This window comes from Bombyx mori, chromosome 12 (assembly GCF_030269925.1).
Source record: "Bombyx mori chromosome 12, ASM3026992v2".
Lineage (NCBI taxonomy): Eukaryota > Metazoa > Arthropoda > Insecta > Lepidoptera > Bombycidae > Bombyx > Bombyx mori.
In genome coordinates this window covers 1,689,574-1,711,924 of record NC_085118.1, presented here as the reverse complement: position 1 = coordinate 1,711,924, position 22,351 = coordinate 1,689,574, and the positions used below count along the sequence as shown (strand labels likewise).

Below are 22,351 nucleotides of genomic sequence, written 5' to 3'. Positions count from 1 at the left end.
TTTAGGTTCTTTTTGACTTCAGTTGAACTTTTACCGCGATGATGTGTAAGGTGGAATAAAGGTTTTCAAAAAAGTTACACTAAACTGCTGGAATTACAGACAGTAGAAGTCAATTGTTTATATCTCAAGTCAAACAATCTCAGTCAAACAATCTCTTTATTTTCAGATCCACAAGCTCTTAGTCGAATGGTTGGATGACATCGACCAAAAGATACAATCCGACGACTCACTACTGAACGACCTGTCTGAGAAGAAAGCTAAGCTAGAGAAATTCAGGACGTTCAGTAGAGACATTGAATCTCACAGTGATCTTGTAAAGAAAATAAACGAGAAACTTCAAGAGGACGCTTCGCTTAAATCTAAAGACATTGAGGATACATTGAAACGATATGATGACATTAAAAAAACAGTCAGTGAAATGATCGCGGTAAGCTTAAAAACCAAGACAAATTTTAATGAAGTTAATGTGATATATCATTCATGTTTCAATTGCCGTCCCAAATTCATTACACAAAATTATTTATAAAATCCAATGAACCATTGTCACACATATGTTGTACCTACATATTACAACATACCTTCATTTTTACTTCTAATAAATAATTTCGGGCGTTCACATTAAATATTTTATATAGTTTTTTTTTCTATAATAATATTTACAATTCGTAATAACAGCGTGTTCTAAACAAGTTTTCTATTGTTACTTAGAAATTGGAAGATTACGTCAACTCTCACATACAATACAAGGAATCTTACGACAACTTCTACGATTGGATCCGCAACTGTAAGATCGAAATTCAACAATGTTCCGACTCGCACGGCGAGAAGGATTCCGTACAAAAGAAACTTAACAAAGTCAAGAAGATCATCGAAGCTTTACCTAAAGGAGAAGCATTATTGCAAAAAGCAATTAAGCTTAGCGAAGCAGTTCTTGAAACGACTGGTAATGAAGGCAAGGACAGTATTAATCAAGAGATTAAACAACTGAAGATCGAATGGGAAAACCTGCAACAGATTTGCAAGGACACCAAGAAACTACTTGAAAAGTGTTTGTCCGCTTGGTCTGATTATTTGGAGACGTCGGAGAAGATGAGCAAGTGGGTAAAAGAGTTCGATGGGAAACTGAAGACTGTTGAAAAAGTGGATAAGATCACACCTGAACATCTGGAGAAATGCCGGGTAGGTTTGCTTTCAATTTTTTACTTTGCATGTAAGTTACCTTATAATCTAAAAATCTATACTAAATTTTCAGGAATTGCTTTCCGAGGCACTTGGCCATAAGCACGTTCTAGAAGAACTTAACGACAGATGTGAAAATTTGATGGAACAAAGCGCCTGTGCTTGGGTTCGAGACAAAACAGTGAACCTTCAAACCGAATACACTACTCTACTCACCAAAATTCAAGGTCTCGTTTCGAATGGAGAGAAAAACCTTTCTGATCACACGGAATTTATCAAAGCAAAGGAAGATCTACAGAAATGGCTGGAGACAGCTCATGGAACTGTTCATGATTCAATTGGAGTTGGTGATATCGAAACCACGAAAGACAAACTTGAGACTGTCAAGCTTGTCAACAACAGAATGACTGAAGGACATCATCTGCTAGTTGTCTTACAAGAAGCTTTCAAGAAAGCCCTTAATAACACCCCTCCAGAAGAACAAGATGGTCTGCGGGACGACGTCAAAATTCTCCAAGAGAGCTGGGATCAATTAAAAATTGACCTCAACTCTATTACAGCACAGCTCAAAGCTGCTATCGGTAAATGGGAAGATTTCGAAGAAAGTAAAAATAAGATTAATAACTGGATTAAAGACACCGAGCAGAATTTGGACAAAGTACCTCCCACTGGCGGTGAATTAGGTGAAATGAAGACTTTGCTAGAGAAATACAAACACATTGAAGAAGAGATCGATAATAAAAAACCAGAATTACAAAGACTTAAAGACGAGGCCGCTGAACTCAGTGGCTGGGCCAAGAAGCCTGCCGTTAAAGACTCTGTAACAGAAATCGAGAAGAAATGTGAAGCTCTACGAACTAAATGCGCAGCAAAGAAAGCGGAGCTAGAGAACGAAATCAAAGACTACAACCAATACCACCAGTCGCTGCAAGACACCGAAAAATGGCTGTTACAAATCTCTTTCCAACTTATGGCCCACAATTCTCTATACATTGCTAACAGAGAACAAACAGAGGAACAGCTGGCCCAGCACGCCGTGTTACTAGATGATATCCAAAAGTACAGGTCGACCCTTGATGAGCTGGAAGGCAAGGGTCGCGCTCAGATCGAGCGTTATGAAGCTACTACTCCGGCTATTCGTGACACAGTTGGAAAACAACTAAAGAATGTTAACGACAGCCACAAGTCCTTACTCGCCACAGCGCTACAGATCGAGAGGCGTCTCAGGGAAGGATTGGCGAAATTCAAGGAATATGAGGACACATTGGAGAGCATTTTGAACAATTTGGACGAATGCGAACCGGCCATTACGGAGTTGGACGTGCCCGTTGATGGACTATCTCACGGAAGGGATTTGCTTGACAAAGCCAGGGTAAGTTATTCAGAGCAAGGGCATTAAATAAAATTCAACTTCATGGCACATAAATAGCTTTTGTAACCATAATATTTATTTATTAGACTCTCCACAATCGTCTCCAAACCGAGAAGAGTCGTCTATCCGCAGCGGTGGCAGCATGCTCTGCTGCAGCCGCCTCCGTGTCCCGACCCTCGTCTCCGGCCGATACCGCACCGCTGCCCATTCCTCCAAGAGAGCTCCACGTAAGAGCTCGTCTGGAGGATCTCATTGACCAGGTAATAATAGCTTCTGGTAACGTGCTCGGCTCCGATGTACTCACTTCGTTTTGATTTGTTAATATAATTGCGACTAGAAGAGTAAACTGTTTAGAAGAAAACAAAAGTAATGCATATTCATAAGTCTTCTTTAAAGATTAAAGTGTAAAATTTATTGAACGTTTTTAATATGGCATTCAAACTAATCATCAATATACCGTATATTGTATTTTTGTCGCGTTTCTTTCATTTGGCGTATTTAAAAAAAAAAGATTAAATGCATTGCAAGTATTCTGAACATTTTACATCCGATTGTTTCGTTTGATTGAGAGTGCAGAAACTCACATTTAATTTACTAAATACATCATCAATTATCTCAAGTTTACCAGGTCTACAAAAAGACAAGAACCAACGATCATTAAACAGTAAAGTAAGATACATATTTTGACTATATTATTACGATTGTTGATCGATATCGTAGTTATAGTGTAGTTAGAAGGGTACAAGTAAATATTTAGTTTGAGCATTTAACGTTGGCTGGTCGTTTTGTGCACCTGGTTTATGGGTCAAGATCGTAACAAATATGATTAGAAATATGATGATAAATTAGTTTAAATCCCCTGAGGCATTTCAAGACAAGTTGTATGTATTGTGGCAACAATAATTCCCAAAACCAAAATCAGGTAACACGTTTCAATTATGATTTAACAATTTTTTAGTAGAAAGGAGTTAAGTCCCCAAGAGCTTTTTAATTATCTATAATTTTCGGTATCAAAAGAGCATAACTATGGGCGTTACTTGAAAAACAAGTCAAGCAAAACAAGTACTTCTCTTAGAAAACTTACGAATTAAATTCACATAATTATTTAAATATCTATACGTAATTTTTTTTTTTTCGAAATTATCACACCGCATTGGCATTTCCTTCTTACAAATTAAACAGTTTATGATCTTGACTCACTGAGTGTATTTTAGCACTTTGCAATAAAAACTAAATGATTCACATGATTGTGTAAATACACTTGCACTTGGACTAATAAAACTCCATACAGGGTGTTAAGAAGACAATAAACTTCAGAATGGAAAACAAAATGCTTATAATATATCACAATAGAGCAAAGGCAAAACAGTGCAGTGCCTTTTCTTCTCTAGATGTCAATCGATTTTTATTATTTACAATTTCGATAACAAAATAAAAGAATTAATGTAATAAACAAAATTAATTTAAGTCTTGATGTATCAATGATTACGATTAAAAAATTAACGTAAGTTCATGATACACGAAACCCGCAATGGAACGAGAATGCTGTCGTCCCAGTTATGAAGAGGTCGTTGTCCTCACGCGTCAGTTGATCTTCAATTGCGTGCTATGCAAAAAATAGTTCAATTTTCGAATGTGATTTAGTTGCGCTATTATTTAGGGAAACACCAGAAGCGATATTCGGGAATAGTTCTAATCACCCTGTAAACGTTTTTATTAGTCCTAAATGTCAAAATTAATATAGCAATAAAAGGTAAAATCAAACCATTAGGCAAGGTACCATTAAATTATTCGAAAACGGCATTCAAACAATCTTACATGCTGCTTAAAGATATAGGAAAACCATTATTTTACTGCAATTTTTCTTATAAGTTGAAGTCCAAATAACATTGAAAAATTATACGAAAAAGAACGTCTATTATAAGTTTTAACATTACAATGAAATTTACGATTAATATATTGTGAAATTTTCATTTTATTTTTGTTGGACTGGCGAACCCACGTTCTACCTGGTGATAAGTGGTTATTGAAGCTCATCACACTGTAAGTGTCGCCGCCTGTCTTAAGTCATGTCGTCGCAGTTCTAATTGTATTATAGAGATACTGCCATAATCTTCGTATGCATGTTACTGGGCCGAAATACATCAATAGCGCCTACTTAAAATACGCCCAGCAGAAAAAAAAGTTAATTTTCTTTAAGTTTGATTTTACCTTTTCTTAATTTTTAACTGCTTGCTTTTTTTATTTAGTGTTTAATTCACGGACGCAATAATATACACTAAGTTACTAACGGTTTGTGTTTGTTTGCGCATGGTTTGTTATAGACACATGTGAGCGATGTAGGGGCAGGTCCGCGAATACACGAACTATTAAAGAGCATTGAGACGAGCGAATTCTCTGAGAAACTCATTAGTTTCGAACAGAAGGTGAGGCTATGAATTACTGGTAAATTTTGTATACAAAAAATTCTATCGTGTTTATGTTGTATTGAGAAAAAAATCTACCACTTTTCTCTTATTCAATTAATTTTACGAACACCAAATAGTCATTGATTTCACCAAGGATTAAAATTAGTAGTTTTATCACTTAGCACGTTCAACAAAAAAATCGTGGCTTGATATCGTCCAATCTTAACAGACTTCCAAAACAGGAACTAAATTGAGACCTCATATTGTCACTAGAAAGCGGGTCGAATTTCGATCTGACTTTCATCCGATTGCTACCAAACTTCACAAGGTCACTCGCTAGGCCAAACAGAAGATTACCAGAAAATCTCATCGAAATCCGTCCAGCCGTTTCGGTGTCAATGAGAAAATCCTTGAAATAATATCAGGCCATAATGAAGTTGCCTTTAAAACAACCTAAGTCACATTTGGTTGATGCTGTAACTCAGTAACGGCAGTAATGGTAATGGCACTGCCAAGACTTGCCTTCAATAATCCCTTATCGTCTATTCAAAGCACAGTACTAATACTGATATTTTTATGTCTCAGAAGTATCACGTCTAGTTCAGTATTTTAAAATTACCATCATATACAAATTTTAATACACCTAATATCTGTTTCATCATTTTTTGGTAGACACTTATATTAAAAAAAAAGATTTATTTCTTAAAAACTAATAATATAAAACTGTGCGTAAGCTTTGTGTGGTGCCCTTGTGGTGAGCAGATTGGTAATGCTTTTTAAATTTGTAAACGTGTGAAGAAGTATTCATTTAATTTAAATCATTATGGAATATTTGAAAAACTAAATTATGTTCAGGTCCAAAGCCACCTGGAGACTCTTGGAGACGCAGTTCACGGCATGGAAGAAGCCATGAAACAGGTCCTTGAAATTCAAGAATGGATCAACATTCACAACGCCCTCGCCCGTGATTGGCTCGCCAATCCCTCCAAATTGAGGCCCGAAGCAGCCAAACAAGACATGGCGGCAATGAGTGACGCCCTAGTGTCACTTGGCGAGAAGAGAAACAGATTGCTCACCGAAATTCCTACTGAAGGTGAGTTTCGTTAGTCACGATGTCATGGCAACTTGTTTCTTTAATCTTTATACGTTGGCCCGTCAAAGGTGTCAAGCTTAAGAACTTAATTTGATGCATTTATATTGCTAATATCAATGGTAATCATAGAGTTTTATGTATTATTTTATATGGCTGTCCATCTTCAGTAAATATCGGAGAAACAAAAATGATCAACACCAGGTCAGCAAATTAGCAATGACCGCAAAACAATTAGTAGGTGGCCAACAGTTGCAGTCAAATGTAAACACGCTCTGATTAATAAGCCTGGCGTATGAATCAGAGCGGTATTAAAGAATTGTGTTAAATAAGCATTAGGAGTGGGTAATATCGGTTTTGCCGCGTATCGAATCGTATCTATATATCGAGGATCAATATCGGATATTGAATCTATATATTTTCTGAATCTATATATTGATGGATGCTAGTAGATTTTCTCGATTCATGATATTTGAGATTTGAAACGATACGCTGATATAAATAATATCGTAGTAGATATAGATTTAAGTCAACGTTATACGGTTGGTTTTCTGATATCAATTTATAATATGATCTTAAAGTAATAAAAAGAACATGAAAATAAAAATATCAAAAAAACTTTCCTTCATGCTTTTACCAGGCTTAGGACTGGCTACATTATTTTCAGTTTTTAGTATTTTGTGTCTTAATTTAAAATTACAAAATATACCAAAAGAGTGTAGATTTCAAAAGTTTAATACAAACACAAGAAATAAACTCAATTATTTGGATTCAACTAAAAATTGAAAAATGTGTACTTTAAAAATCAAACACAAATTTTTTTTAAGTATTTATAAACACTTGTCCAAAAATTCTAGTTCAAGGTCAAAACGCGTGAAATTAAATTCAACGATGCAAATAGGCTATACTGCATTCAAGTTAGGGTCGAAAGTTGAAACTTCTTTCCTTAATTGTATCCTGCTGATACGCTAAGAATAATCTACAGACATATGCACTTAAATATAAGGTTTACAATTGTATGGATAATGCCTGTTTCTGTTTCATTCATCACATGATATCGTGCGCTCACTCACTCTGGCCGATTCGATACGAACCAAACGAATATTGCTGATATTAACGAATCGGTACGATATGTCGATGCGCATCACATCGAGCAATATCGTGTATCGGCTGATATCGATATATAGATTTCGTGCGGGGCGATATCGGATTCAACGATATTGCTGCGATATATAGATATTGAATCTATATACGATTTATATCACCCATTCCTAATAAGCATGTAGTCCCATGAATGTAATAAATATCAAAATCATAGGAAATAAACTCAATTGCCATTTCTGTATAGTTCAGTAAGAATGAGTTTTAATATATTAAGTTCTTAGGCTTTCAAAATGTATGTTTTTACTGTTTTCAAATTTTTTATTTATCATTTAAGATTGCTAATTTTCCAAAATATCTCTAAACAACTAAAACAAATATAACTTCATTTTCTAAATGTAGGTCTTGAAGATGAAATCAATTTGGAAGAGGAGCTTGACGATCTGGAAGAAGCTATAGGTAAAGCTATTGAGCGCGAAAAGGCGAACCAAGGCACCATCGACGATTTCCGTCACAAGTGTCAAGAGATCCACGACTGGTTTGATTCGGTTCTGAAGAAGATGTGCCTGGCCGACAAAGGGTCTGGTCTGCCTTGCCCTCAGAAACTAGTTGCTCTAAACGAGCTGTCATCAGAGTTCGGACAAGCCGGAAAAGAGAAAGTGGATAATATAAAGGTTGTCGGAACTCTTGTCATCAACATCGTCAGCAATCTGGAGTCACAGCAAGTTGAGGAACAAGTAAGCCATTTTTTAAGCCATTCATTCATTATTTCAAAAATATCACAAAATACTTGTCCATTAAATCTCCTTTTTCATATCAAGTCATAATATTAATTTCACCACAGTGAAAATCACCAATGCTTTGTTTGATCATACTTATTTTTGTTCTAAAAGAATCTTCTGTGTTATTTGTTATAGATGAAGTCTGTAGAACGTCGCTACAACGACATCGCTAAACGCATTCAACGTAAACTTCAAATGCTCGAAATCACTCACAAAGCCATCGACGGCACAAAGAAGGAAGTCGCCGCGCAAAATGAATGGCTCCAGAAAGAGATTGATAATCTTCTTCACCCAGAGCCTTTGGGTTACGAGAGCAAGTCCGTTAAAGAAAGACAGAAGAAGGTTGCCAATTTGTTGAAGGAGACAGACGGTAAGAAAACCGTCATCGACTCTCTGGAAAAGAAAGTTAGCAACATTCAAGCTGAACTAGAACCATCAGAACAGATGCAGCTAGAATCTGAACTTTCTGAGCTCTCCTCTAAACAGAAACAGTTGGCTACCTTAATCAAACAAGAAATCGAAAGATTAGGAACATGTGGCGAAGACAGAAAGAAACTCGAAAATGATATAGAGAAAGCCAAGAATTGGTTGAAATCCAAACTTGCGGAAATCAAGAAACTCGGTGGACCAGTTCCACTAGAGGCTGCTAAAGTTGAAAAAGAAATTGCAGTTCACAAAAAACATCAAGCGGAGCTGTCTGACTTCCACAATGATACTTTGACCGAAGTTATGCGACAAGGGAACGCTGTATCTAAAGATTGTTCACCTGAAGACCGCTCGAAACTGCAGGCTATTTTGGAAGACTTGAACAAATCTTACACTTCAGCTAAAGTAGACATTGATGACAAACTTGGAGCCCTTACTAAATTGCTTCAAGGCAGAAATGAGTTTGAATCCGAAGTGGCTAAATGCCAAAGCTGGCTGAATGAGGCAGAAGTTGCTGCTACGCCCGAATTAAGAACATCAAACCTACAACTTCTAGAAGAACAACTGGCTAAATTCGAAAAACTCAGCAAAGAGGCCGAAGATATCGAAAAGGTTATTAACAAAATTAAGCAAAAATCGAAAGACATCTCTGAATCTTTATCTGATTCAAACAAATTACAACTTAAAGAGCAGATTAACGTTCTCTCAGACAAGTTCGCCAGGATCAAAGCCATCATAAACGACAAAAAGAATATTCTTCACAAACATATCAAGGAATACAAAGACGCGGCTGCTAAGGTAGCTGCGGCTTTAGAATTCTTAAGCGAAATTCAGAACAAACTTAAGGCTTTGAACAAACCTATTGGCAGCAAAGTAGAAGATGTGCTACCAATAATACAGGCATATGAGTCTATCTTGGCGGACCTCAAGAAAAACAAATCAATGCTCAATGAATTGCAAGGTGGTAATCTCCATGACCTCCAAGATATTCTCAGCAAACAAGATGAACTGATGAGCACGATTGAAGATCAAATCTCTAAGCTCAAACAACTCATGTTGTTGCGCGAACAATTCTTCGCTTTGGTTAAAGAAATAGAAGAATTCATATCCAAGTACACGGACCTTACCTCAGATATTGAAAAATCTAATGACTCTTTGGAAGATAAGATCAAACGCTATGATGATATCATTGTCAAAATTCAAGGCTGTGAAGCACTTCTGGCCACGGCTACGGACAAGGGTCAGCAAATTGCCGCTGAAGGCACCGTTATCGACAGGAATAACATCACAGAACTTCTTCAATCGCTTAAACAACAATTGCTGACATTAAGGAGGACTGTTGAGTCGAAGAGACAAGAGCACGAGCGAGCTGCTGCGGAACACAAGAAACTGGCTTCCGATCTGTCTGAGATTCTTCAATGGCTCCATGAAAACGAGGCAGCTGTGCACTCCCGTCCGCTACTCAATCGAGACGTTGCAAGCGTCGATAAGAAGTTGATTGAGCATTCTACACTTGTGAAAAACATTCAGTCCAATCTGGAGAAGTTCTCTAAAATCGCGGATTCCGTTAAGAACGACGACGGAATACCTGGTGCACTCCTCGAAATGATTTCAGAAGGAAACTCCTTGAAGTCATCTTTGCCTGCAGAACTTACTAACCGAGAGAAATACCTGCAAGACAACAAGAAGTACCGACAACAATACTTGAAACTGGTAGAAAAGTTGAACATCTGGGTCAATGAGGCTAACATACGCTTGAACATGGGCAAGAACGGAACCGATTTTGAGAACATCGAAGCTGACTTGGAAGAGCATAAGTCATTCTTCAATTCCTCCGAGCCCGAGATGAAGGATTTGGTCGGAAAGCGAATGCAGGACATCGTGGACAAGATATGGGCATCGCTGGCGGCGTCTGAACAAGAAGAGCTGTCTAAAGACCATCAGAAGCACAACCAACTCCTGAAGAATACTCTAAACTCCGCGAAATCGCGTCAAGCCCAGTTAGAGCAAGACCTGGACATTTGGAAGGACTTCTGCCAGCTAATGGACAAGATAAAAGCGATCCTGGAGAAGAACAACATCAAAGATGAAGCTATCACTACGGTTGACGCGCTCAGACTCCACCTCGAAAAGCTGAATCACGCCAAAAACGACTTAGAGGTTAGTGCATTATTGTTAATCTTCATTGACTACAATAATAAAATAAATATTTATAAAATGACAGAGCGTCCTTATCATAAATGCCAGAGAAATATTATAATATAATATATTTTTATTATAAACTATTACGTTAAAATACTTCTTCCTATTTATGTGTCTTTACAAATATAGTAATATATGCATTTTAAAATAATAGATATAATTTTTAATGATGATTAATCGGTACATAAACCGAAAAATTATTCATAAAATTTTATTGCAACACCTTAAGCCGATAATCGTAAGCTCCATTACTAAACAACGACTTGTTTACAAAACGGACTTGCTTAAAGGAAAAAAAGCTCTCAAGAACTTAATATACGAAGTAGTTAACAATATTACAGGCAAAACCTCAGAATAGTTGACTTTGTGTATTAGTTTATTTCAAGTACCACATATTTGTTTGAATACCAAACATTAAGACGACTTCACTGAACGCGTGTTATAAAATTTCGAGAAAATATAATAAATCTGCAGAAACAAACAAGCTTTATTAGAAACTACTAAAAATTATTATTAATAAGTAATAATAGTGTCATTGTTATCTGATGACATAATGATAAAGACATTATCGTCTATTCAACACTTGTTCATACATATTCGTTGTAATTTATTATGAGTACCTATTCTTATCAGAAGACCGTTCGATACACCGATAAAGGTATTTAAAATTCGCGCAGTTCTTTTCAATTTTTAAACTTCAATATCGATTACTTCTGAACATTCTACGTTGCAAGATTCTGTTTATAACCAGCCTTTGATGGCATACGAGAAAGCGGTCACGTTAGGCTGGTGGTAAATGCGGCCTATAGACATATTGTAGACATAACAGGCACTGCTAATTTAAATGACCCGTGGTCTCATCGTGAGCATTGCAATATCTTTTTTTGTATCCAATCCTCGAAATCGTATGTATGTGGTAGCAATAGGCATAGAACTAAATGAGTTACGAAGGATTGAATAAGTTTATTTTTTATTTTTTATTGCTTAAATGGTTGGACGAGCTCATAGCCCACCTGATGTTAAGTTCCTAGAGCCCATAGACATCTACAACGTAAATGCGCCAACCACCTTGAGATATAAGTTCTAAGGTCTCAGTATAGTTACAACGGCTGCCCCACCCTTCAAACCGAAACGCATTACTGCTTCACGGCAGAAATAGGCGGGGTGGTGGTACCTACCCGTGCGGACTCACAAGAGGTTCAAATATATTACTTATTTTGTGTTCCTATTTAACTCTAAAATCAAAAATTTCGTAACCAAACGCATAAGAACATCGCTAGATTTAGAAAAGCCAAAAAATCTCCTCAAACGAGACGTTCAAAGAAAAAAATTCAAAACACAACAATAGATCCAACATTTGATCGCTTTACTCAGCTCTATATTGTTGACCGTGACTCGTTAGGTTGATGCACTTCCTCCAAGGTCTTTGTATTTAAGGCCAAATTCGTGATAAAGTTACAAAGCTTAGTAATTCGACCTTGAATTTCAAGTCCGCCCGTGCATTGGCAAATGAAAATTCCATACTGAGACATTAGAACTTATATTTCAAGGTGGGTGACGCATTTACGTTGTTGATGTCTATGGGCTCCAGTAACCACTTAACACCAGGCGGGCTGTGAGCTCGGCCACCCACCTAAGCAATAAAAAAAAATTAATTTAATAATAACTAAAGGAGTTCATCAATATTCCGTACGCGTGGTCTTTTAGTTAAATAAGGTGGCTGTCATCATTATTCAGTGTCATCGTTTTTTAAGATATTGTTTCAAATTAAAGGTGACGTTTTTAATTAGGTTTTTATTTTATTTATTGCCCTTGTATGCATACGAGCATACGGCCCACCTGATGGTGACTGGTTACCGTCGCACATGGACTTCAGCAATGCTAGGGGTAGAGCCAAACCGCTGCCTACCGCCAGCCTACTGCCTAAGTTGTATTGACTATTAAAATTATTTATTTGCACAGGTTCATATTAATAGTGAAGTCGGTTTTCGCTTCGCTTTTAAGATTACTAAATATATTAAGCAGATCGAAGGTATTAGTATATAGAGTAGAATTATTGGTAGTACTATAGCAAAAACATTTCATTCATGGATTAAATTGTTTAGCGCGTTAAATCGGTAGACGAGGTCACTGCTCACTTGATGCTAAGCTACCGAAGCCCATTGACCTGAAAGCCCTCATTCGGGCAGGATGCTGCTATCTATCAGCGTGGACTCAGAGTATTCCCAGAAAAAGATATATATATTAAAAACAATAAAATCATTGAAACAAACACAGACAACTACCGATTTAGACTCTTACACAATATTATGATTTAAAAACTTGAAGAAAACAGGGCTTTTCGCAAATACAAAATTTATTATTATTATTATTTTTTTTATTTCTTGGATGTGTGGACGAGCTCACAGCCCACCTGGTGTTAAGTGGTTACTGGAGCCCATAGATATATACAACGTAAATGCGCCACCCACCTTGAGATATAGTTCTAAGGTCTCAGTATAGTCACAACGGCTACCCCACCCTTCAAACCGAAACGCATTACTGCTTCACGACAGATTTATTCATGTATTTATAAAGAAATATTTTAGGCGCGTAAATAAATAAACTACTATTCGAATTTTAATAAATTATCGATGTTGCAAAGCCATATTCCTACAAACGATTCCTGGCAGAACCCATCGCTTGCGACGAAGGGCTCGAGTGTAAATTAATCCATAGACACAGCCCACTGAGTTTTTCGCCGGATCTTCTCGGTGGGTCGCGTTTGAGACCCGAGTGCTCACCTACACGCTTGGGTAAAGCCTCTCAAGGCAATCAGCATTGGTAGGAAAGAAAAAAAACAAACAAACAGCTACGACAATGACTGTTTCCGTTTCAAAAACAATCCATTATGTCGGAAGAAAATTCAAAGTAATAAAAGATTGTTCGCGGACGTTTTTTCGAGTTAAGCATTCGCCTTAAGTAATGATGTCATCAATTGTTCAGTCGCCGGTTCGGTATCGCGGCCGCGCTCAGTTTTGTATTAAACTGCAAAGCAATGAGAACTACGCACGTTTGCAAATTAAAATATATATTTACATTGTGCAAGTGTTGCGTCCACGTGCCGACTTAAGCTAAAATCACATTTTCGCACAACTTCTTCGTTGAGAATCATTAAAAATTCCGCGCAAAAGGAAGGTGAGTTACGTCGTTATGGTATCGAAGAATCCCGTCGAACATTCGAGGTGTCGATATTCGATCGAATTGAAAAATGATAGCTTAATAGATTGCAATAATATAATCACTGTCTACCGTAAGCATTCTGAGAAAACGAACAATACTACATAACATTGAAGAGACATTGAAAAATGAGGCTTACAACGCTACTGCGGTATTCATTAATTAGTTTAATTGTTTTAAGAAGCTTTTTTTTTAAAAACCTAAGCTGATAGCCTTGAGAGGCTATTTCAGCGTAACCTTAACTAGTAGGTGAGCTCACGGGGCTCAAACCTGACGATGTTGCTAACACGAACCCTAGCAAGAGCCGTGCTTCGTAGAATCTACCACCGGATTAGAAACGCGACCCACTGAGAAAATCCAGCAAGAAACTCAGTGTCTGAGGATTTTTAAGAAGCAAAAAGTCAGTTACGTTATATTATTATATCGGTCGTTATTCGGACGGCAACTGTAGCTCAATCCATTATACTCAAGTTTAATGTTCAGTTATTTAGTAAATTGAAAAATATCGTATTTGAGAGCGATAATAATGCTCCATTGAATGTAACGCTGTCAAATAAAACATCGTTTTTTTTAATTAAAACTTTCATTGTTGTCTAGATGGTCCGTTAGAAAGTCAAATTAGTATTGCAATGAACGGTAATTACAAGAATCGATTGAAAAAAAATACCAATTTAAAAGTTTAATGAGTGTGATAATAAATGTTTTTGTTTTTACGCTAACACTTTAGTACTAGACACACTATACTACATTACACGCAGATAAATATGTCTTGAGATCAGAGTGTCTTTGATTTTTGGTCGGTCCTTTATTGAGCAGAGTGGGCAGAGCATGATGTAAACTCTTCGTAGTTTTGTTAATGTATTTTTATTAGAATTCTAGCGGTCCGCTCCGGCTCCGCTCGGGTCTTTAACAAAAAATTGAACGATATTTGACGTTGTTTTATTTTTTTAAATAAAATAACACTTATTACGGCATAACTATAATAATTAGACATATGCTGTCCGAACACTTTTTGTAAATAATAATGTGTTCTGCAAATTCGTAGTACATTATTTTATTCTATCATCAATAGTTTTCGCAGGGCACGCGATGTAAAGAATATTTTAGGTATTTTTTTAAAAACCTTGGGTTACATTATTGTAGTTTTAGCAAGGAGCCCTAATTTTTTTCAAAAATCATTATAGCCTTTGTTACTCGGGAATAATGTAGCTTCCAAACAGTGAAAGGATTTTTCAAATCGGTTCAGTAATTTCGGAGCCTTTTCATTACAAAGAAACAAACAAATCTTTCCTTTTTATAATATTAGTATAGAAGTATAGATGACTTTTGCAGACACTTCCAGTACAGTTTCATAATCTTTGAAAATAAAATAGTTTTATTAAGCTCATGAATCAAGAGCTCCGTAATTTCTATGGCAACGAACGTCATTTTGTCTCAAGGCGAGTATTCCGTAATTGTAGAGGTCGTCTGAGTCACAGCTGCGAGCCAAGTTAAACATGTGGCTGCAATTTGGTTTTTAAGCACACCTTTTCATGTCTGAAACGTGTTCTCATTTTTAGATCTACGGTTTCTTCCGCGTTTTGTCGTATAACTAAGAATTTGAACCGCGCATCGGAAACCAGGTTTTTTTTCTGGAAATTGAAAGCTACTCTACATCTTTGCAGTTCTAAAGAGTAAAGACCCAGTCTTTTGTGGGACCATCAGAAGCATTAGATTACAGCTTAATCAAAAAAATCATGTTCGCGCTAAAAGTCATTTCAGAGTAAGATCCGAAGCTGGGTGTAATTTGTAATTTTTAATTAGATTAATTTACTGAGTATAATAGCTATAAGCAGATCCGTCCTTATTAATCTAAGAAGCACAATGCCGCGAATTTTTTTAAGATTTTAAATCGCTCAAACACGCTCGCCAACAATGTTGCTCAAAACACGTCATTACGGATCCTCCCGATCCATTAACGGTTCTTTTAGGTACCACAAGCACCGGTCACCGTCCTCGTCGAACCCGTCGTTTGCGACGAAGGGCTCGACGAGCAAATAAACCCATAGACACAGCCCACTGAGTTTCTCGCCGGATCTTCTCAGTGGGTCGCGTTTCCGATCCGGTGGTAGATTCTGCGAAGCACTGCTTTTGCTAGGGCCAGTGTTAACAACACTTCCGGATTGAGCCCCGTGAGCTCACGTACATGTTAGGGCGAAGCGGAAATAGCCTCTCAAGGCTATCAGCATAGGTAAGAAATAAAAAAAAAATCACGATTATACGAACGAATACTTTTAAATGATCTGTCTTTTTTTTCATGCCTACTCGCGGTATTATGTAGTTTATTCATCTGCAATGATAAGATACAAACTAATTATAATCATATTGTTGCAGCACCAAGTTCCTTCAACTTCCGTTTCCAGTTGCGATAATAGGATAGGGTTTTTCGAACGTTTTCTGTAATGCACGCAATGTACAGAATACAGAATGACGCGCGGGATCAACAACTTCGAATGCGCTCGCCGAACTACCTTCGCGTTGCATTGCGCGTTCTCTTAATAAACCAGAGAACATTTTTTTATGTTTATGAATTAAGTTTTTCTATCACTTTAGTTCAGTAGGTATTTTATTCTGGTTATAATCCATATTTAGTACATTTTTTCATATATGTTACAATAGTAGTCTTTTCACTACCTGTTTAGGTAATAACGTACAAGTAGTTATTTTTTATTGTTGTACCTAGCTTGAGACATGAGGTCGAATTCAAGGCAGTACTGCGGATCATTGGTCGCCTCTATTATGCCGGAACGCATGGTCGGTTCGCGGCAGAAATAGGCAGAGCGATGGTACTTAACTGTGCTGCATACATTACATTACGCCATTAAAAAGAAGGTTCCATTGCAAGATTTCACGTGAAATTCTGTCTTCTTGCAAAACCCCCTGAGTTCGTCTATGGAACGCACTGTTGACATCGTTATCAGCTGTATACTGTTGACTGATAACGAATGTGATAAGAGCAACGTGGTGAAGATAGCAGAGTGCAATTTTTGTATTCTCGAATTTTTGCCTATTTTGTAACGAACTGTCAAAATGACGTTAAATCATTGTTAGGGTGCTGTAGGAAAGGATTGCAGTAACAATTTCTGTCGAAAAAAAAAAACAAATATTTATATGATAACAGCTGTTACTTAAATGTTATTGCAACTTCGGGTCGTGGGTGTGAGTTGCATTCGGTAATCAGATTTTTGTTATATTTCTTGAAGACTCTCTGTGTAGCCTATAATTTTTCTTATCCCTAAAATATTCATACATTTTATAACTATACAACTTTCTCTGACTTTTACAAAATATATTTCAATTCATAGGTAGGTAATCTAAAAAGTAAAAAGTAGTATGATAAAACCCAATTTTATTTCTCAAAGGCTCTGTCATTTTGTAAAACATAATTATGTTACTTGAAATGATGATGAATAATGAAAAATATTCAGCTACTAGCACCTCTCGCGGGCAAATGTATGATATAACTTTCATTAAGCAATGATTTTGAATGTTTTTAAAACATTAAAATATGTGGTAAATACGTCTCGAAATGTCTCGAAAAGCAACCCTATCCACAACTGAATAAAACTTACACAAACTGTCATCACGAGGGGCGTACCAATTATTCAACTATATCTATATATATAAATCTACAATGGTTTTTACGGATGTTCCGCTATAACTACTGAACCATGCATCCGATTGACTTGAAACTTTGTATCCATGTAAAAAATACATGTACTTAATGGATAGGCATATATTTATATGAGTGTTGGACTCCCTAATAATAAAATGACAATAAATAATAATGTTAATTTTAAATGCCCAGCGAAGGGGGTGAGTACGGCTAGTACTATATATTCTTACACAGATATAATGAGTAGTATAAATATGAGTAATATAAATGATCTCGATTTCTGTCTTCAGAACCAACAGCCGCTCCTGGACGTGATCCGGGAGCGAGCTCGGGAGCTCTGCTCGGGTGCTGACGCAGCCAGCGGAGAGAGAGTCGAACAGAGAACCAGAGAACTGGCCGATACTTGGAACATAGCTTGTGAAGGTACAATTACAATGTATATTCGAAAAATAGATATTGTTACTGTGGCCAAGATGAACAAACGAGTTTGTGGCATACCTAGTGGGCTATCGGAATCCATAGACAATACGACATAGACATACAACGGTAGGCAGCGGTTTGGCTCTGCCCCTGGCATTGCTGAAGTCCATGGGCGACGGTAGCCACTCACCATCAGAGTCGTGCGCTCGTCTGCCTACAAGGGCAATAAAAAATCTATATATCTTAAGGTATAAGATTGAGGTCTTCATTACAATGATATAAGGGCTACCCTACCCTAGGAACGCATAATTATTTTATAGTAAAGATAAAACAGTACATAAAATAGGATTTAGTTAGTTTAGAACGAATCAAGAAGTTCAGTAGCTATATACTGATGATAAGGTAACTTTGTAATGTGCGGCAGGAGATATTGTGAACTTGCATAATAAAGCACCATCGTCCTGCCTCTTAAAATCGCTATTGGATTCAATGGAGACTTCGATCTCATATAAAATGAGTCGATAAGTCGTAGCTATCAAATCTATAAGCTCCGGTATCCAATAAGCACCAAATGGAAATAAACACTAGCTCGTAATGTATACCAATATTATAAAGCTTAAGAGTTTGTTTGTTTGAACGCGCTAATCTCAGGAACTACTGATCCAATTTAAAAAAATCTTTCAGTGTTAGATAGCCCATTTATCGAGGATATAGGCTATATAACATCACGCTAAGACCAATACAAGCGGAGCACCAATAAATAATGTTTCAAAATCGTTTTTTCTCCCTTTTGAGAGCTTCCGCTGCGTGCGCTGCAGAAACAGCTAAAGTTTTGCTAAAATGATGTATGACGGAATTGTTCCCCTTTAAAAGATCTAAAAAAAGTCCGCGACAGCATAATATGTCTATATGTTAAGGTTGGCTTACTATACCGTTTTTTTATGCTAACCAAATTTGTTCTAAAATAAAGCATTATTTGTGAACTATTTCACGCGGACGAAGTCGCGGGCAAATGCTAGTTCAAAATAAACCATTTATCCCATTATATTTACTGAACAGGTTTGGCCAAACGTGCCGCCACTGCCGACCAACAGCTACAACGTTGGACCCAACTTTTGGACGTCCAGAGGAGTCTCGGAGCGGCCATCACGGCTGCTTCAGATCGCCTCAAACAATTGGATACTAACCCGAGCACCAGAAGGCGTGCATTGGACACCAGACATGCACTCCAGGTAATTAGCACCTTTAAGTTTCTCCACGCTCCGCTAGTCACTAGTATATAAATCTACATTGGTTTTTACGGATGTTCCGTTATAACCACTGAACCATGCATCCGATTGACTTGAAACTTCGTATCCATGTAGAAAATATATGTACTTAATGGATAGGCTAATATTTATATGAGTGTTGGACTCCCTACACCAGTTGCGGGGGCGTTAATGATGAGAATGTTTGCGGGGGTGAGAAATAATAATGTTAATTTTAAATGCCCAGCGAAGCCGTCGGGTACAGCTAGTACGTTCCAAATTCCAAAATTAACTAGAAAAATCTAGACTAGATAATATAAGTGAATATGAAATGTTAATCTGATATGGATTCTTTATATATTGTGCACGCTTAACATTGTGCCCAGCCAATACACATTAACTTTGTGATTTTTGGATCTTTGTGATCTTAGGACCTTAAGACACTTGATCTATCTCTCCAATAAAATTATTGGCGTGAAAATTAATTAGGTATTAGTGGAAATCTATATCAAAGATACAGTGATCAAGAATACTTACTTACAAAAGAATATTCAATGAATTAGTATGAATAGCACAAAGAAACCAGGATTGCCAAAATATGCATGTAAATACACGGAGTCTGATAAAAATCTATAAATATTAACATACTAGCGACCCGCCCTCGCTTCGCTTCGGAAACATTAAAAGACACATAAAAAAAAAAAAAAAAAAAAAAAAAAAAAAAAAAAAAAAAAAAAAAAAAAAAAAAAAAAAAAAAAAAAAAAAAAAGTAGCCTATGTTCATCAGGGACAATGTCGGCTTCTAATGGAAAAAGAATTTTCAAATCGGTCCAGTAGTTTCGGAGACTATTCGAAACAAACAAACAAACAAATCTTTCCTCTTTATAATATTAGTATAGATTCTGAACAACATCCAAAGGTGATGCGATATTTTTTATTGCACTAAAGAAAACTTTAGTAAAGATAGCTTCTAACAACACTTGAACAGGAACTTCAAAGCGATGTCGCAAGTCTGGAAGACAGCCGCGATGAGCTGCTGGAACACGCCGACTTTGTCGTGTCTCTGCTCAGGGGCCACTCGAAGGAAGCCGCCGATGACACCGAGAAGAACGTGAAAGACCTCGTCGAGGCTTATGAGAGGTGAGCTGTTTTTTTTTTCCCTACCTATGCTGATAGCCTTGAGAGGCTATTTCAGATTCACCCTAACGTAGGTGTGCTCACGGAGCTCAAACCGGAGTGTTGCTAATACTGACCCTAGCAAGAGCAGTGCTTCGCAGAATCTACCACCGGATCGGAAATGAGCTGGTTTTATTGTTCAATAGAAGCATCGAAACAAAACACCATTCTGAATTGATGGATTACTTCTGGTTATTTGAAATGTTTATTTGTTAGTTATTATTATATTACCTTTACCTATGACATAGTCAGGGGCTCGCTCAGTAGCTGCATACCCTTATATACTCTTTAATGAATTAATTTCTCTCTCGCCTCCGGAGTAGAGTTTGGATCTGTGTGCTTAGTCCCTTCATTTGCCGCTATGGGCGTTGTTCCGACTCCATACAAATTTGAGTTAACTTTTAGCACTAAGCACACTGTAAACGCACAGATTTGCAAAGTACTTGATGTGACTAAGATCACCACTGATGATGTTTTGACTTCGTAATTATTTACTGTACATATATTTCGGCTCAATTAAGTTTCCTACATGCAATACAGAATCGAAGCTGTAACTACGCTTATCGTGAACAAAGAGGATTTTGTCATTGCGTAACGTATAGTCTTCGTTTAATATTTCAAGATCATTCTTGACTAGAGTGCATTTCAAATTTAATATGTTGTCAACCAATGTTTCAATTAGACTAGTCGTTTCAGAATTATTTTTAATTAATTTAAATTTATGCTCGTCTGCCTACAAGGGCAATAAAAAAAAAAAAGAAGAAGCCAATACTTTGCTGGGCGACAGGCCGAAGAACTAGAAATATCCATGAAAAAGGCATCAGATTCGAATTACCACCTTTTTTCTAGAAGCCACGTTTCGGCTTGTCGAATTGGCTTCTACTGTTTCCCGGCGAGTTTGTTTTGTTTATATTATTAAGACACCGGCCGCGCTTATGGTATTTTGCCAGACGATACTGCGTCAAATTAGTCTTCACAGCTTGTTTATGTTCCAAACTGTCTGACGTATAAACTATAATCTAGTGATAGTTCAGTTCAGTTCTACTACCGGCCCACCGTTTTCGGGAAAGTACGGCTTCATAACTTTACAAAATGACTAATTGCAATAAATCTGCGGACTGTGCAGTCCCTAACAGCGTAGAAAATTAAAGTGTTCTTTGCAATTTAGTCGTCAAATCATAGTATATATTATTAGAAACATAAAAACGGATTCTTAATTAAAATTCAACACATCATTCTAGTTTAGTGTATGGAATAAGCGCCATGACATCACTTGACAGATGGCGTCATGTCGTCATCATTTTGGCGGCAAGTTCGGCAGTGGGAAATATTTTTGATCTGTGCTTAAAACAAAAAAAAATAGCCAGTTAATTACGTAACCTGAATGCGGTTCATAACTTCTATTTCACAATTAAACAACAGAGAAATTTGAGAGGGATATGTTTTTAGCGGCGTATTTAATTCTTAAATGTTTTGAGTTAACGCTTAAAATCGTCTGTCAGTATTAGTAGACATCAAAACCAATGATTCCTTAGAATTTGGAATGTTCATGTTAACTTCGAATACTTGTACAAGCGTTTAGATCGATTTTTATAGTAATTAATGTGTCAATCCACCAACTGAAATGTGGAGCAAGTATTTTTGTCTTGTAGCCAAAAGACTCCGGAAGTACCAGATTCGCTGGCGGCTTACGTCGTTCTCAGCTGGCGAATATACAGATGCATACTGATTTCGTAATAATTTTCCTTCCGATAGGCTGTCATGTCAATAACGTTATTCGCGTTTTAGGGATACGGTGTATAATCGTTCACCAGCTTGTTTAAAACATATTACGTTTCAATCAATTATTGAGTGTCATCAAGCAATAAGAGCCAAATGGGCACATTGAAAGTTTTTATGGAAAGCAAAATATATGTTATGAAATATAAAGTGCATTTTTGCTTAACAAAAATTTAAATGGCGTCTTTAGTTTGAAAGAGCATTTTGCTTAAAAATCTTGTTGACGTTTTGATTGATGTTTCTGTAATTTCGTCGCCGCGATGTTTACCGCTAACGACTGCTATTTTTTCGTATTA

General features: G+C 36.9%; 1 protein-coding gene across 10 annotated transcripts in view; it reads left to right on the top strand.

The window, feature by feature from the left end:
* Positions 1-22,351, top strand: part of LOC101737919 (muscle-specific protein 300 kDa) — a 214,393-nt gene that overhangs the window by 121,532 nt on the left and 70,510 nt on the right. For 8 of the 10 annotated variants that reach the window (XM_062671339.1, XM_062671338.1, XM_062671340.1 and 5 more), the window contains 11 exons: positions 167-427; positions 709-1,179; positions 1,253-2,551; positions 2,638-2,811; positions 4,876-4,977; positions 5,815-6,052; positions 7,553-7,887; positions 8,068-10,518; positions 17,725-17,857; positions 18,914-19,086; positions 20,089-20,240. In XM_062671339.1, the coding sequence (XP_062527323.1) occupies positions 167-427; positions 709-1,179; positions 1,253-2,551; positions 2,638-2,811; positions 4,876-4,977; positions 5,815-6,052; positions 7,553-7,887; positions 8,068-10,518; positions 17,725-17,857; positions 18,914-19,086; positions 20,089-20,240 (5,789 nt within the window). The remainder of the gene's footprint in view (positions 1-166; positions 428-708; positions 1,180-1,252; positions 2,552-2,637; positions 2,812-4,875; positions 4,978-5,814; positions 6,053-7,552; positions 7,888-8,067; positions 10,519-17,724; positions 17,858-18,913; positions 19,087-20,088; positions 20,241-22,351) is intronic. The other 2 variants (XM_062671344.1, XM_062671343.1) reach the window with 1 other exon arrangement.